This window comes from Globicephala melas, chromosome 2, assembly GCF_963455315.2.
Source record: "Globicephala melas chromosome 2, mGloMel1.2, whole genome shotgun sequence".
In the NCBI taxonomy this organism is placed as follows: Eukaryota; Metazoa; Chordata; class Mammalia; order Artiodactyla; family Delphinidae; genus Globicephala; species Globicephala melas.
The window spans coordinates 36781325-36796040 of NC_083315.2; the positions used below are offsets into that span (position 1 = coordinate 36781325).

Sequence of the window (14716 nt, forward strand, 5' to 3'; positions counted from 1 at the left end):
TTCCTGTGCTATACACTGTGTCTTAAATTTATTACTTTTTCAAATGAGGGCTACCTGCGCCGCGGTGGCTACCGCCAGCAGCAGTCTCAGATGGCCTACTGATTGCTTGACTTCAGTCCCCAGTGCCCTAAACCATTCAACATTTAGGTCCAGCCACACCCCAGTCATTAAAAGTCTCTTTAAAGTTGCTGCAAAAAACAACAACAACAACAACTGTTCCTTTAGCATTTGTATTCAAATTTTTAAGGTTGGAAGAAAGAGGATATATTTTGCCACAATCTGGCATGAAAACTAAAGATAAACTTGTGTGCCTACCATAGCTGACTACTTATAATTAATTTGATGTTCTGTGCTCTCTCTTCAGAAGGAAACTCCTGGCTGAAGCAGATTTTAATACGAGTGATGCCAGTGTTCTTGGCTCATTGTGGAGATGCAGGCCTGATTCACTTGGTAGCTCTGTGAAGGATATGGCATCTGTTTCCCCACCTTGTGCATTTCCAAAGGGTGATTCCTGTCCTACAGGGAATTCTGTTAAGGAGTTCACTTTTCCAAACCTTCCCTCAAATTCCATTTCTACTGGGGAGTGTTTACTGACTCCTACCCCAGGAAAGACAGGATTCTCAGCCACCACCAAGAATCTCTTTGAAAGACCGTTATTCAATTCCCATTTACAGGAGTCCTTTGTAAGTAGCAACTGGGCTGAAACACCAAGGGTTGAAAAAAGAAATGAAAGCTCTTATTTCCCAGGAAATGTTCTCACAAGCACTGCTGTGAAAGATCAGAATAAACACACTACCTCTATGAATGACTTGGAAAGAGAAATCCAGGCGTCCTATGATATTGACAGTTTTGACATAGATGACTTTGATGATGATGATGATGACTGGGAAAATGTGATGCATAATTTAGCAGCCAGCAAGTCTTCCACAGCTGCCTATCAACCTATTAAGGAAGGTCGGCCCGTTAAATCAGTATCAGAAAGAATTTCTTCTTCAGCCAAGACAGACTGTCTTCTGGCATCTACTGCTCAGAATAAAAACTTCTCAGAGTCAATTCAGAATTACACTGGTAAGTTTAAAATAAATTGAATGCTTATATTTTATATGAAAACAAAACTGTCCAAAATAGGAATCGTATAAGAAAAACCATAGCAAATCATCATGGCCTGAAAACAACATTGTTTCTATGCAAATTTCTGCTGATAATATGAATTACAAATCACAATTTCAAAAGCAAGTTGCTCTTTTGTCTCTGTAGCAGCTGTAGTTTTATAAAATGTGTAATTATAACCTATTGTAGTAAAACTCTAAAGTCATTACAAATGTGCTTTGCCTTTAAATTAACATTTTTCAGTCCCTAAAACAATAAAGCTCATGAGGGCCAAGTTTTTAATGATTATGGGGGATGGATAAAAAGCAAAGCTGAATTTATGTTAAAATTGTAATTGTGTGTATTTTTAGAATTCTGGATTGATGAGAACTGATCAGTTTATAAAGTAGAAACATGTTTTATGTCTTCAAATATTAAAATTTAGGACAGCCTAAGAAAGATAAGAAGTCAGAAATTTCTTAAATCAGTCAAGTTATTTCTTCTGGTCTAGAATCATTTTAATTCATTCAGCAGATATTTATGGAGTGCCCACTGTGTGCCATGTTCTGTGCACAGGTCCTGGTAATAGGTGAGTAATGAAGAGTTCCTGCCCTCTTGGAGCTCACAGTTTACTGAGAGAAGTTTTTGGAAGAGTGAAATTAGACGTTGTAAAGGCTGCAGAGAAAACCCAAAATTAATTTTAAAACCTTACATCGACCCTATAAAGTTATCAAAAAGTGGGGTTTTTTTAACTGAAACAAGTTTATACGTGTAAGTTTTTGTAAAGTACAGTCCTCCCTGTTTTTGCCATTGATGACTTAATGCCACGGAGGTTGTTCTTACAGTTCCTCTGTTGACCTTTAAAATAACCATTAATGGATTTATTTTTGTGTCATGTTTGGGCATGTCATACTTGGTGTTCGCAGTTATCTTTGCGGTGGTTGAGTGCCGGGGTTGATGTAACCGCCAGCACTGGCGTGAGCACCTCTTGTTCTCTGTGCGGAGCCAGAGTTGCAACAGCGCGGAGGCAGCATGGGGGTGGGCGTGAGAGACGCCATGGAAGAAGAACCAGAGGAAGTTGGGGTGATTCTGCGGTTTCAGACCCAGTGACTGGGAATACCGTGACACTGTTAACAGAAACAGGGAAGTCAGGAGGCAGGCAGATTTGGAGCAAAGCTGAGGAGGGCTGTTTTAAGGCTTGTTGAGCATGAAGTGTTGGGAAGTCGTTCAGGTAGAAATGTCTGGCGGACAGTTCGAGGTGCGTGCAGGACTGGAACTTAGGAGGGCATCCGTCAAGTCTTAAGAAAGAGATCTAGGCGTTGTGTGCACATCGGTGATGTTTAAGGTTATAGGACTAGGAAAATTCCAAAAAAAAAAACCAGTCTAAAAAACCCAGTCCCAAGTGTCCAAAAGATTCCCAAATTTAAGGGGCAAGTGGAGGAAATGGAGCCAGGAAAGGGAATTTAAAGCGAGTAGAAAACCCATGATTATCTTGAAGGTCAAGAGAGAAGGAGAGAATAAATAGTAGTGGTAGATGCTACAGAAAAGTCAAGGAAAGACTTGAATTTGGCCCTTAGGATGTCTCTGGTGGCTTTGACACTGGGCAGCGAGGAAACCCTGATAAACGGGTAAAGAAGGATGTGCTGCAAGGAAACGTACACCAGTGATTATGCAGGGCAAAGGGTTAAAATGCTAAAACTGATTTGTTACAGTAATGCCCTGATTTCTCTTAACATTGATTATTTTCTTAGACAAGTCGGAGCAAAGTTTAGCATCCAGAGATCTGAAACACGAGCGTTTCCAAAGTCTTAATTTTCCTCATACGAAAGAAATGATGAAGATTTTTCATAAAAAATTTGGCCTGCATAATTTTAGAACTAATCAGCTAGAGGCGATCAATGCTGCACTACTTGGTGAAGACTGTTTTATCTTAATGCCCACTGGTATGTATTTTTAGATATGAATTGGCAGGAATCCATTGGCAGATGTTAAATGAAAGCCCTTTAATAAAAATAAAAAGAACCTACACAGTATTTCTATCATTTAGGGACCTCTAAACCTCCCATGCCATAGTTAGGAAAGAGTATCACCTCAATCCTCTATTCTAGTTGTTGATATGATAGCATTATTGCCCTTTAAGATTTTCAACTCAAAGCTCGTTGTGTTGAATTGATCTAGGATTTTCCTTTGGGAATTTTTCTTTTTTCTAGTCGAAATTAGCCTGGAACATGAGCCAAAAAGTTACTGTCAGAGACCATGACCATTTCTGGCAGTTTATCTGGTACAACCTAGTGTTGTATGGTGGTTAAAAATCATCAGCTTTGGAGCGATGCCCTAGGCTTAAAGCACAGTTCTGCCACTTATTAACAGTGTGGACTTGAGCAAGGCACTTCACTCCCTGAACCCCAGTCTCCTCGTGTGCGCAGTGGGGATAATACCAACGTGCCCACTTCACAGAATGTCTTGAGGATTAAGTGAAAAGCATTGAGTGTAGTTCTTTCTTGTCCTCAGTTTTGAAGAGATCCAGGACTTTTCATCATGCTATTAAAGTTTATAACAGCTGTTCAATGATTTATAGTCATCCAAATAAGAATATTAAATAAGCCATTAGGATAAGAGGCATGGGGACACTGTAAATCAACTATACTTCAATTAAAAAAAAAAAAGCAGCAGCAGCATAGGGAGTTTGGAGTTTCATTATTCACATGTAGTCTTCCCTCTGCCTTTTACTCACCTTTGTTGTGACCTTCGATCAGTTGTTGCCATCGTCATTAAATAATGTTGCCTGGGTATCCGAATTTTTTCAAGCTGATTTTAAATTTTAGACAGTGTTGGTTTGTTTAATCAGCAGCATTTCATACTTCATTAACTTGTTCAGTCTGTGTCTTCTGATTTGACTCCAATTTGGTACTCCAAAACTAAAGCTGGAGAGGACCCTGGCATTGATCTCGTCCAGAGGTTTGAGGCGTTGGTTCAATGGTAGAATTCTCGCCTCCCTCGTCCAGTGGTTTTCATGGCTTTCCGTTATCCTCTAGGGTTTCAAGGGGGCATTTTTCAGGGTCTTTCTCAAGTAGACTTTTAAAGTAATTCTGTTGCATTTAAGTTTCCTGCCCTGATTCTTGCTTTTGCTATGATATGCACATACATAAGGTGTCCCAAGAGATCATTTTTACACATTTAAATTGCCCAAGTATTTTGGCTCATTCAAATATGGCATATTTTGGCACCATGGAGAATATCACTTGGTGTCCTATTAGTTAATTACTTTAAATATTATATGTAATTTATATTGTAACTTTTGCCTTCATACTCTCAAAATAGAATCTGACAGATTTTTTTGTTGTTGTGATTTCTTTTAGGAGGTGGTAAAAGCTTGTGTTACCAGCTCCCTGCCTGTGTTTCTCCCGGGGTCACTATTGTCATTTCTCCCTTGAGATCACTTATAATAGATCAAGTCCAAAAGCTGACTTCCTTTGATGTAAGTTAAAACACTACCAATTATAATAAAAATGCTAATAAAAACATAATTTAAAAACAATTATATTTCAGTACTCTGGGTAACCTTTTTCATTAAATAGTTCATGGATTATAAGAATAAAGCACGGCAGTTATATTAAGTTGTACATTTAAGAACAAGTCTTTGAGAATTCTGGTACAGGTAACCTTCTGGAATTCAGTCTGATTTTACTCTAGAAGAATGTATTTTGGTAAGAACTTTTAACCTGTATTTTACTGATGTAAATTTTTTTTTCTAATATGGAAGGATTTCTTTTTTTACTCCTGTCAGATCAGCTTAGTTCTCTCTCACTCCCTTAATATCTTAAAATGTATACACATGTGCATGCCCACACACATATGTCCTTTTTCCTCCTGGCTGAGGTTAAGAAAGTATATGAATACAGTCTATTAAATCCTACATACTGTGATCAAACAGAACTGTGTTCAGCTTTATGAACCACCACCCCTCAACAAGACCACTGGTTTGATTTTTCTTCCCAAGCATGTTTTAGTACAGTGATGGTAGCCATTGTTCAGCCATTCATGATGTTATGGTCCTTTCAGTGTTGGTATGCATTAAAACCCAAAAGATGCATTTACCTTAAAAAAAAAAATGTGGTCATACATTAGGACTGGAACCTTCTGGATGCTGAATTCATATTTATCTTACTTACAGATATGAAAAGCTAAGGAAGTAAAGAAATGGGAAAAAGAAAAGAAAAGTAAACAATGGGAAGAATATTTGACTTATGGTTAACAAGGGTTTTTAAAAAATATGTACTGATTACTTTTTATTATGTTGAGATTCTCTTTCCTTTGACAGGTGTGATATGTGACTTGTAAAATATTTATGAAACCTACGGATAAATGTAATCTTGATCAGATTAATGGGTAAAATTTAAATTGTTTACTACTTTTATGCTTAGATTCCGGCTACATATCTGACAGGTGATAAGACTGACTCAGAAGCTACAAATATTTACCTCCAGTTATCAAAAAAAGACCCGATTATAAAACTTCTTTATGTTACTCCAGAGAAGGTTTGTATTTATATCATTATTTTAAAATACTATATTAAAGCTCTTTTAGAAAAACAACCCATTTCTCCCTACTGAGTAAGGAAAAACCCAGTCTTTCCCTTATGTGTTTCTCTCCTTTACTACTCACATAGAATATTTCACTTCTAGTCACCAAATGTATGGAGGTTTTTCCTTATATCAAGTGGTTCTCTGTCAACTATCCAGAGATAGTGTCAGGTCCCACAGGTTAAGGGCTCAGTCCCACAAGATTCTTACCACTCTGCTTCAGGGGCCAATCCACAGGGTACTCGCAACTTCTGTCTGACTTGGCTACAAATCAGAGGTTCCCGTGACCTCCTCCTGCTTGAATTCAGTGACTTGCAAGAGCAGCTCACAGATCTCAGGGAGACACTTACTTACATTTACCAGTTTATTAAAGGCTATGGTAAAGGACACAGATAAACAGTCAGATGAAAAGATACACAGGGCAAGGTCTGGGAAGGTCCTGAGCACAGGAGCTTCTGTCCCTGTGGAGTTGGGGTGCATCAGCCTCCAGTACATGGATGTGTTTGCCAACCTAGAACCTCTCTGAACCCCATACTTTTGGGATTTAATGGAGGCTTCCTCACGTAGGCATGAACAATTATTGACTCCACTTCTAGACTGACTCCCTTCTCTGGTGGATGGGGGTAGGACCGAAAATTCCAAGTTTCTAATCATGGCTTGGTCTTTCTGGTGACCATCCCCCACCCAGGAGCCCACCCACAGTTGCCTCAAGAGAACAAAAGATGCTTCTAGTGCTCTTTTTTTTTTTCGCTGCATTGGGTCTTTGTTGTTGCGCGTGGGGTTTCTCTAGTTGCGGCGAGTGGGGGCTACTCTTTGTTGCCGTGCACTGGCTTCTCTTGTTACAGAGCATGGGCTCTAGAGCGCAGGCTCAGTAGTTGTGGCTCACGGGCTCAGTTGCTCCGTGGTACGTGGGATCTTCCCAGACCAGGGCTCGAACCTGTGTCCCCTGCATTGGCAGGCGGATTCTTAACCACTGCGCCACCGGGGGAGTCCTGCTCTTACTGCTTTATCACTTAAGAATTTACAAGAGTTCCAGGAACCCTGTGCCCAGGAACTGGGAGCAGAGACCAGTGTATCTTTTCTATTATCTCATAAAAGCCCATTAGAATATGTATATTTTAAATTTTTTGACATAATTTCTGATGTACAGTTTAGTGCAAGAATTCCTGTATAACTTTCACAGGAAACCCCAAATGGTAGCATTTTACTGTAATTGCTCTATCATTCTTTCTCTCTTTTTCCCTCAAACATTTGAGAGTAAGTTGCAGACATATCCTTTTAACCCTAAATACTTCACTGTACATCTCCTAAAAACAAGGAATTCTCTTGCATAACCTCAGTACAGTTATCAAAATTAGAAAATATTCATTGATGCAGTACTATTACTTTATCTGTAAACCTTATTCCAGTTTCACCAGTTGTCCCAATAATATCCTTCCTAGCAAAAGAAAATCCTAGATTATGCATTGCATTCTGTCTTTCATGATTTTGACAGTTTTGAAGAGTGAAGGCCAGTTGTTTTGAGGACTGTCCCTCAGTTTATGTTTCCTCCTGATTGGATTTGTATTCGTCATTTTTGAGGGGAATATCACAGAAGTGGTGATATGTTCTCAGTGTATCCTATCAGGAGGCATTTGGTGTTGATTCATTCTATATTACTGGTGATGTTAGTTAACTTTGATCATTTGGTTAAGGTGTTGTTGTCTGCCAGACTTGCACTGAAAAATTACTCTTTTTTTGTGATTATTAATTACAAAAATAAATTAATTTTTTTTTGTAATTGTAGGTATCCTGTTATGGAATACTCTTGAGACTATGTAAATATCCTATTACTCATCAGACTTTGACCCAAGAGTTTCCTCATCCATTGATGATTCCCCATCAGTTATTATTGTAGTGAGTGCCAAATGATGATTTTTTTCCAATTTAGTTGGCATTCTGCTGTAAGGACAGGCTTTTCCCTTTACCCACATATTTATTTGTATCAATATGAAATCATGGATTCTTAATTTATTCAGTAGGTTATAATCATTTACTATTATGTATTTTGATGTTCTAATTGTCCTAGGTTTGGCCAGTGGGAAGGCTCCATCAGACTGGCTTCTGTGACCTTTTGACATGTCTATCAAGACATGGGTGCCAGAGATGGTCATTGCTACTAGCATGTCATTGCTTCCAGGCCCAGTTATGGACAGAGCTACAAAATATAAATATATGTACATATATATATGTATATATGTACATATATATGTATATATTTCCCCCAGACAACACACACACGTAACACACGTCTGTAACCCTGCTACCAGTGTAAACATGTGGTGGCTCCCAAATACACTGAGGAAGAAAAATTCTTTTAGAACCACTGACCTAATACAAAACTGTTTGCTAAATGTGGGTAAACATTCTAAAATGTCTCATTTGCTATTTCCTATTACTTCTAATTCTATTTGTAGATCGAAATCAGAACCAATTTTATGTGGAGGTTTTAATACAGCTTAAGTCATAGTGGAACTTAAAGACAACCAAATCCTTAAGGTGATATGTTTAAATGTTTTTAAATGTCTGATTAATGCATTTCTGGTCTAGGTCTGTGCAAGTAACAGACTGATTTCTACTCTGGAGAATCTGTATGAGAGGAAGCTCTTGGCACGTTTTGTTATTGATGAAGCACATTGTGTCAGTCAGGTAAATACTGTTCTCTATGTCTTGAGATAGCAATAGATTGTACTACCAACAGTATATATATTTTCAGAGCCAAGAGAAAAAGTATTGAGTGAATTATTCTGCTATTTCACTGAAGAATAAGGTGGTTCTTAATATAGTGAGCAGTCTTTGCTTTATATAAGGAAGATCCAAATAGTCTGAAAAGCAGTATTTTTTTTTTTTTCCAACTAGTGGGGACATGATTTTCGTCCAGATTACAAAAGAATGAATATGCTTCGCCAGAAGTTTCCCTCTGTTCCAGTGATGGCTCTTACTGCCACAGCTAATCCCAGGGTACAGAAGGACATCCTCACTCAGCTGAAGATTCTTAGACCTCAGGTGTAAGTTGTCGAAACTTATTAATTTTGAAACCCTGGGGCAGTGGTTCCCAGATTGCTGCACATTAGAATCATCTATGGAGTCTTAAAAATCCCAATGCCCAGGTTGTACCCAATGCCAATTATATCAGAATTTGGGGGGCTGGGAGCCAGTATGGTTTTTGTTTTTTGTTTTTTCGGCTGCATTGGGTCTTCGTTGCTGCGCGCAGGCTTTCTCTGGTTGCGGCAAGTGGGGGTACTCTTTGTTGTGGTGCATGGGCTTCTCATTGCAGTGGCTTCTCTTGTTGCAGAGCACGGGCTCTAGGCATGCCAGCTTCAATAGTTGTGGAGCGTGGGCTCGGTAGTTGTGGCTCGCGGGCTCTAGAGCTCAGGCTCAGTAGTTGCGGCGCACAGGCTTATTTGCTCCATGGCATGTGGGATCTTCCCGGACCAGGGCTGAAACCGGTGTCCCCTGCATTGGCAGGCGGATTCTTTTTTTTTTTTTTTTTTTGCGATACGCGGGCCTCTCACTGCTGCGGCCTCTCCCGTTGCGGAGCACAGGCTCCGGACGCGCAGGCCCAGCGGCTATGGCCCACGGGCCCAGCCGCTCCGCGGCACGTGGGATCCTCCCGGACCGGGGCACAAACCCATGTCCCCCGCTTCAGCAGGCGGACTCTCAACCACTGCGCCACCAGGGAAGCCCTGGCAGGTGGATTCTTAACCACTGTGCCACCAGGGAAGCCCCAGAATGCAAAATTTTTATTTTAATCTTACTTGAAGAGGAGTGTTTGTATAAAATTTGGGGGAAAAAATATTTTCTTCCATAATTGATTTACATTACAACATTATATTTAAGGTGTCTTCAGGTTCTAGTGAAGAACCCACATGCTAGAAATTTGCTTCTACAAGTACTCCATTGATCTATAAAAGCTTTTATTTATTTATTTTTTGCGGTACACTGGCCTCTCACTGTTGTGGCCTCTCCTGTTGCGGAGCATAGGCTCTGGACGCGCAGGCTCAGCGTCCATGGTTCACGGGCCCAGCCGCTCCGCGGCATGTGGGATCTTCCCAGACCGGGGCACGAACCTGTGTCCCCTGCATCGGCAGGCGGACTCTCAACCACTGTGCCACCAGGGAAGCCCACAATCTACTGTTCTTTTAGACTAGTAATATTAATTGCCAAATGCCCATAGTTAAAAGAAGTGATATAAATTCAATTCACCTTTTGAATAACCTTTTGAAAGTGTAGAATTTGTCATTTTTGTTTGAGTAAACATTGCACATACAGGTTTAATATCTTTTCCTAGTAATGTGCGGGGGAGGTCTGCTTGGAAAAGTAATAGATTGTACATTTCCTGAGTCTAGCATGTGGTGCCCTGTGCATATTTGGCACTCAGTAAGAATGAATAAATGAAACATATGGAGGAACTTTGGTAAATGTGGGTAAAATATGAAAATTTGGGCAGGTCTGTTGACTCCTTAATATATTTGGTACTTCTATATTTGGGAGAATTTAAATCCCTGAGTGGAAGTAAAAGATTTTAACAAACACTTTCTGTTACATTTTTTTCCTTATCTTCTTTTCTGCCCATAGGCCTCTTGTTTGGATTACATTTCCCAACTGCTGCTATGTCATGGCCCTGGTGAAGGCATGTGTCCCTAGGGTTGAAGCCATGGCCCCCATGCTTCTCTCCTACTGCCAGTCTGTGATAGTATTCTTCATCTTTGGGAAATATGAGGATGGAAATAAGTAAAATGGATTGACTTTATTCCTTTTCCTTAGGCCTTAAAATACAAACTGAGAAAGAGAAAAGAGATAGACATTTAGACAGTAAATACAACAATAATACTATAATACCACAATAATAGCTAACACTTACATATCTAGCCTATACAATGTGCCAGGCACTGTTCTTGGCATTTTATGTGTATTGACTCATTTATCCACACAAAAATCTTATGAGGTCAGTGCTCCTATTTCCCTCACTTTATGGATGAGGAAACTGAAACACAGAGAAATTAAACAGCTTAAACAAAGTCATACACCTAGCAAGTATTGGAGTGAGGACTTAAACCCAAACAGTCTGCTTTCAGAACCCTTTAAATACTGTACCAAATGCAGAATGAAGTAAGTGGTGATTAGAGATGTAAATTGACTGCTGGAACTTGGAAGGCAAGATTGACTGTAACCCAAAGTAACAACTAACGGTTACGAGGAGGGTCAGGTAGGGTTTTATAAAGGAAGTGGACTTTGTAGGAACAATGGTCTTTTTAAAGTTTTAAACGGCTGTACTGAGATATAAATTACATACCTTAAAATTCGCCTATTTGAAGTATGCAGTTCTATGGGTTGATGTTTTGCTTTATTTTTCATTTATTCACAGGGCTGTGCAACCCCACCACTACCTAATTTTAGAACATTTTTGTCTCACTTAAAAGAAACTCCATACCCATTAGCAGTCAATTCCCACTATTCCCTATCGCCCCAACTCTAGGCAATCACTAATTACTTTCTGTGTCCATAGATTTTTGCCTATTCTGGACATTTCATGTAAATAGAATCATACATTATGTGGCCTTCTGTGATTGGCCTCTTTCACTTAACATTTTCAAGGTCCATCCATGTTGTAACACATATTGGTATTTCATCCTTTTTTTATTGTATGTATATTCTGTTTTATTTATCCATTCATCATGTAATGGATATTTGAGTTGCTTCCATTCTTTGGCTGTTATTAATAATGCTTCTGTGAGCATTTGTATACAAGTTGTCATGTGGATGTAAGTTTTTATTTCTCTTAGGCATATACCTAGGAGTAGAATTGTTGGGTCATATGGTAATTCTACATTTAATCTTTTAAAGAGCTTCCCGATTATTTTCCAAAGCAGCTGCACCATTTCACCTTCTGTAGTATATGAGGGTTGCAATTTCTCCACATCCACACCAACACTTGTTACTGTATCTTTTTGATTATACTCATCCTAGTGGGTATGAAGTGGAAGGTGAATGGCATTTTAACAGGTGAAGAGTGAGAATTCAGGGCCGAAGTTTCTGGCATGAAATTACAGGTCAGGCCCAAGGAATGGTGGATAATCCATTGGATAAGAAGAGAAATATAAAGGGATGACCCTAGAAAGGTGGCTTGAGGCCAGATCTGGAGGGTCTTGCATATCATGATGGTAAAGTGTTTGGACTTTCTTATGTAGGCATTTTGACCTGGGAAGTGGCTTGATCTGAACTGTATGGTTGAATGATAACCCTGGCAGTGGAACAGAAGATGGAATGGAGGAACAAGAGATTAGAGGTAGGGTGGCCCTTTAGGAACCCAGTTGTAGCCATCTAGGAGAGAGATTGGCAACACCAGAAGTGGAAGGAGGGGACAGAATCCAGAGAGAAAGCAGAGTTGAATCAACGAGACTTAAAAGAATTTTGGAGAATTGTACCACTTGTACATTTCTAAACCTGATACCTAAAATTTTTCAACATGACTTTTTTTGTTTTTTGTTGTTTTGTTTTGGTTTTTTGAGGGAGTTCCCCAACCAGGGATTGAACCCAGCCCCTTGGCAGTGAAAGCATGGAGTCCTAACCGCTGAACCACCAGGAAATTCCTCAACATGAGTTTAAATAAAGAGAACAGTGGTCTGTTGTAAATAACATTTTTTTTTTTTTTTTTTTTTTTTGCGGTACGCGGGCCTCTCACTGCTGTGGCCTCTCCCGTTGTGGAGCACAGGCTCCGGACGTGCAGGCCCAGCGGCCATGGCTCACGGGCCCAGCCTCTCCGCGGCATGTGGGATCCTCCCGGACCGGGGCACGAACCCGCGTCCCCTGCATCGGCAGGCGGACTCTCAACCACTGCGCCACCAGGGAAGCCCGTAAATAACATTTTTAAACAGAATTGTTACTTAGCTCTTTTAAATGTATCCAGTAGACTATAAACATAATATAGCAATTCTGTACCTACTATCTCCCACTTATAGAAGACATAATAAAAATTTTAACTCTTTAACAGGTTTTTTAATTTCCCCTTTTCTTTTCAAATTCATATATCTCTTTCAGTTTCCCTACAGAATTTTATCCTAATTTTATCCTATTTTTATGCATGAAGCCTGTTTCTTACTCTGTCATATTTACCTGCAAGAAAAATATATATATAAATTATTTTTAAATTTCCTATACCAAAATTTTTGTCCTAATTGAATTATATATAATCATTAGTAGTACCTGACTGATCAGAATAGCTTAAATATTTTTGAAAATAATTCTTAAGTATAAATATTGATGGGGAATGTGTAACTTAATGAGATAGGACTTTTTCCCAATTAGTACATATATCTATGGATAAATCAAGTCTGTTCATATTTCTTATTTTTATAGGTATATTTTATAGCATTGAGAAATGTTGCTCACATAAACATGTAGATAGGAATGGAAAACATTTTATTACAGTATTAACGCTCAATTATTCGAATTCCTTCTGATGTAAATGCCAAAATATGATCTGTCATCAAAAATTATTTTTAATGATCTGTCAGCTGACATCTCAATTGAGTCCTGCAAATATTGTGAAAAGCGAAGAATTGAAAACCATCTGACTGACAAAATAAGTCAGATCATTAGTTACTTTACTTTTTCTGGGAAATATACCCTAAAAAAAATGCTTTACCAAAACTTTTCTAATGACTATTAAGTATTTGTGTTACTCTTTCAGTCAGGTGAATCTTGTGTCCAGTATATTTGAAGGAGTTGGGGAAATCAAAATACTATTAGTTTCAGTACACCTTTCCTAGTATATTTTTGACATATATTTTTAATCAGGTGATATGCTTTTCTTTTTTTAAAATAATTTTCTTTATACCAGTCCCTCAAAGAGCTTATCTGTCTTCTCTGCTGTGTGCAGGGACTCTTAATATGCTTTCCTAGTCCTCAACTTTTTTTTTTTTTTTTAACATTTATTCCTTTTATTTTTGGCTGCGTCGGTTCTTAGTTTCTGTTACTTGGATCTTCGTTGCGGCATGCTGGATCCTCCGCTGCAGTGAGCGGGCTCATCATTGCAGGGTGCGGGCTTCTCTCTAGTTGTGACACATGGGCTCAGTAGTTGTGGCACACAGGCTCCAGGACGTGTGGGCTCTGTATTTGTGGCACATGGGCTCTCTAGTTGTGACCCGCGTGCTCAGTAGTTGTAGCACGTGGGTTTAGTTGCCCGGCAGCATGTGGGATCTTAGTTCCCCAACCAGGGATCGAACCCGCATCCCCTGCATTGGAAGGCGGATTCTTAACCACGAGACCACCAGGGAAGTCCCTGATATGCTTTTAAATAATAGTTTTGTCAAAACTATTCAACAGTGGCACGTGACTACCATATAACCTAACTGGCAAAGCCAGTTGTCATTGCCAAACCAATTGGCCAAACTTATTTTCTTACATATAAAAAAAAATTCTTTGTTTTTAAGTTCACATAAACTACTTAGTGCATATCCTCATGACAGTGCCTCAGTTCCAAGAGCAACAAGAGCTGAGTGCAAATTGATTCCATTTCCTGACACATCACTTAAAATGACATGAGTTTGACACCCTGGACCTAATAATATTTACCATTTTAATGGCAACATCAGTACTCCCTTTGTGAAGATATTTTGGAATCCAAAGCTTTTTTAGAAAAGAAAATATTGAGATATAATTGACACACCACAAAATTCACCCATTTAAAAGTTAGAATTTAGTGCGTTTGTTTGTATTTTCAGAGTTGTGCAACCATCCCCCGAATCTAAGTTTAGAACATTTTCATCACCCCAAAAAGAAACCTAGTACTCAGCAGTCACTCCCCATTCTCTCCTCATTTGTGCCCATCTTCTTTCACTTAACCTGTGTTCAAGGGTCATCCGTGTTGTAACACATATCAGAACTTCATTCCTTTTTATGGGTGAATAATCTTCCATTGAATAGGCATTCCACATTTTATTTATCCATTCATCAATTGATGTGAACTCTCCCTAACTAGAATATCTGTTAATTCCAAACAT

At 39.1% G+C, this 14716-nt stretch overlaps 1 protein-coding gene across 3 annotated transcripts in view; it reads left to right on the top strand.

Moving 5' to 3' along the window:
* Positions 1 to 14716, top strand: part of BLM (BLM RecQ like helicase) — an 86871-nt gene that overhangs the window by 34903 nt on the left and 37252 nt on the right. For all 3 annotated transcript variants that reach the window (XM_060293815.2, XM_030878569.3, XM_060293816.1), the window contains 6 exons: positions 365 to 1068; positions 2841 to 3032; positions 4449 to 4567; positions 5514 to 5627; positions 8262 to 8360; positions 8571 to 8719. In XM_060293815.2, the coding sequence (XP_060149798.1) occupies positions 365 to 1068; positions 2841 to 3032; positions 4449 to 4567; positions 5514 to 5627; positions 8262 to 8360; positions 8571 to 8719 (1377 nt within the window). The remainder of the gene's footprint in view (positions 1 to 364; positions 1069 to 2840; positions 3033 to 4448; positions 4568 to 5513; positions 5628 to 8261; positions 8361 to 8570; positions 8720 to 14716) is intronic.